The 2,468-nt window shown below is 38.7% G+C and overlaps 1 protein-coding gene across 1 annotated transcript; it reads left to right on the top strand.

The window, feature by feature from the left end:
* The first annotated feature begins 503 nt into the window (after positions 1-503).
* LOC107967336 (olfactory receptor 4C46-like) lies at positions 504-1,435 on the top strand. Its single transcript, XM_016922426.2, is given in 2 exon segments — positions 504-908; positions 911-1,435. Coding segments are annotated over 2 exon segments (930 nt in total).
* The last annotated feature ends 1,033 nt before the right edge of the window (positions 1,436-2,468 follow it).

The raw sequence follows: 2,468 nt of genomic DNA, 5'->3' as shown, positions 1-2,468 counted from the left end.
CACTTCATCCAAGACATACAAAGACTTGTACTAGTGGGATACTCCAAGATTCCTACTCCTCAAATTCCTCTTCATCTTCCCACTCATATTGACAGTAACCTACCAATGTTCCCCATTTCCTAAAGAATAAATGGCAAATTCCTTAGCTTCACCCATGGCCTTTAAATTCATTGTCAATCTCCCTTTTCAGGTTTAGCTGCTACTGTGTATCCAATCTACTACTTCAAATTGAGCTCTTAGGCCTCCCAGATGATTGAGTATACACACATGACATCCTGACTTTGTTCACAAGAGTTTCTAATGTTGATACTCTTCACAGAGTCTTCACCAAGTAATCCTCAAGAACTGAGAAACTTTATTAACATCTCAAGAAAAACCTTATAGGAATTTACAGTTTAATAAAATTCAAGCATCTATTATTAAAATGGAGATATGTAATAAATTCAAAGTTGTATTAATAAAAAATTTTTACAGGTAATGCAATTAATCATCACAAGAAATACATGGAGAATAGGAATAACATGACAGAGTTTGTTTTGCTGGGGCTTACAGAGAATCTAAAGATGCAGAAAATCATATTTGTTGTGTTTTTTGCCATCTATATCATCACTGTGGTGGGATATGTGCTCATTGTGGTCACCATCACTGCCAGCCCATCACTGGGGTCCCCCATGTACCTTTTCCTGGCCTATCTCTCCTTTATTGATGTCTGCTATTCCTCTGTCAATACCCCTAACCTGATCACACATTCACTCTATGGAAAGAAGACCATCCTATTCAATAGATGCATGACTCAAGTCTTTGGAGAACATTTCTTTGGAGGTGCAGAGGGCATCCTACTTACTGTGATGGCCTACGACCACTATGTGGCCATCTGCAAGCCCTTGCACTATATGACTATCATGAACCTGTGTGTGTGTGTGCCCTGCTAATGGGAGTGGTGTGGATGGGAGGCTTTCTTCATGCAACCATACAGATCCTCTTCATCTTCCAATTACCTTTCTGTGGTCCTAATGTCATAGATCATTTTATGTGTGATCTGAACCCTTTGCTCAACCTTGCCTGCACTGACACCCATATGCTGGGACTCTTCGTTGCTGCTAACAGTGGATTCATCTGCTTGCTAAACTTTGTCCTCCTGCTGGTCTCCTATGTGGTCATCTTGCGCTCCCTAAGGACTCATAGCTTGGAGGCAAGGCACAAAGCCCTCTCCACCTGTGTCTCCCACATCACAGTTGTCATCTTATTCTTTGTGCCCTGCATATTTGTGTGCATGAGACCTGCATCTACTTTACCTATTGATAAAGCAGTTGCTATATTATACACTATGATAACTCCTATGTTAAACCCCTTAATCTATACCTTGAGGAATGCCCAGATGAAAAATGCCATCAGGAAATTGTGTAGTAGAAAGGACGTTTCAGGTGACAAATAAATGTAACTAGAGCTCAACATTGATTCAATTTAGTCATGTCCTTTGTAGGGACATGGATGAAGCTGGAAACCATCATTCTCAGCTAACTATCACAAGAACAAAAAACCAAACACCGCATGTTCTCACTCATAGTTGGGAATTGAACAATGAGAACACATGGACACAGGAAGGGGAACATCACACACTGGGGCCTGTTGTGGGGTGGGGGGAGGGGGGAGGGATAGCATTAGGAGATATACCTAATGTTAAATGACAAGTTAATGGGTGCAGCACACCAACATGGCACATGTATACATATGTAACTAACCTGTGTGTTGTGCATATGTACCCTAAAACTTAAAATATAATAAAAAAAAAGAAAAGGTCAAAAGGACATTTTGGATAATTGCAGCGGGGCAAAGTGATTGGATGAAGAAAATATTCACCATATGATTCATAGACTCTGCATTGGGGGGTATAGAAATGGTTCAAGGAAAGAGAGAAAACAACCGAGGACAAATCTGCATATTTGGGAAATTCTACCAAGTTGGGGCTTAGTTTTACTAGTTTCATCCTGTATATGGATTCATAGGCTTTCCTGTCACAAATAAAAGAAATAATAGCATATATTGGTATCTAGCGGTAATATCTGTAACACTTCAAAGAGGTAAGCACTACTATTATCTTCATTTTACAAGTTAGGAAGCTTACAGGAAGGAGAAGATATCAAAATAGATATGTTGACGAGCTAGTAACCAAACTATAACTGATTTTTCCAGTCCATACTCTTAACTGCTATGATATTCTGCCACAGATTGATAATGAAAATGTCAGTTAATTATACTACTTACCATTTTGGGACCACAGACTATGCTAGGCACAATGCATATATTAGTTTGTTATCTAACTAAAAATATAAGAAATTTTATTAACAACTCTGCTTTTTTATTTATCATTATTGATGGTCATTTGTTTTCTGAAACATTATGGTATCTAACCACTTTAAGACTGTAATAACAATAGGCCGTAACCTCTCATGGGTAGGTAATGAAGT

Source organism: Pan troglodytes, chromosome 9 (assembly GCF_028858775.2).
Source record: "Pan troglodytes isolate AG18354 chromosome 9, NHGRI_mPanTro3-v2.0_pri, whole genome shotgun sequence".
NCBI lineage: Eukaryota > Metazoa > Chordata > Mammalia > Primates > Hominidae > Pan > Pan troglodytes.
Note: the sequence above shows the minus strand (reverse complement) of the source record. Positions and strands in the feature narration are given on the sequence as shown.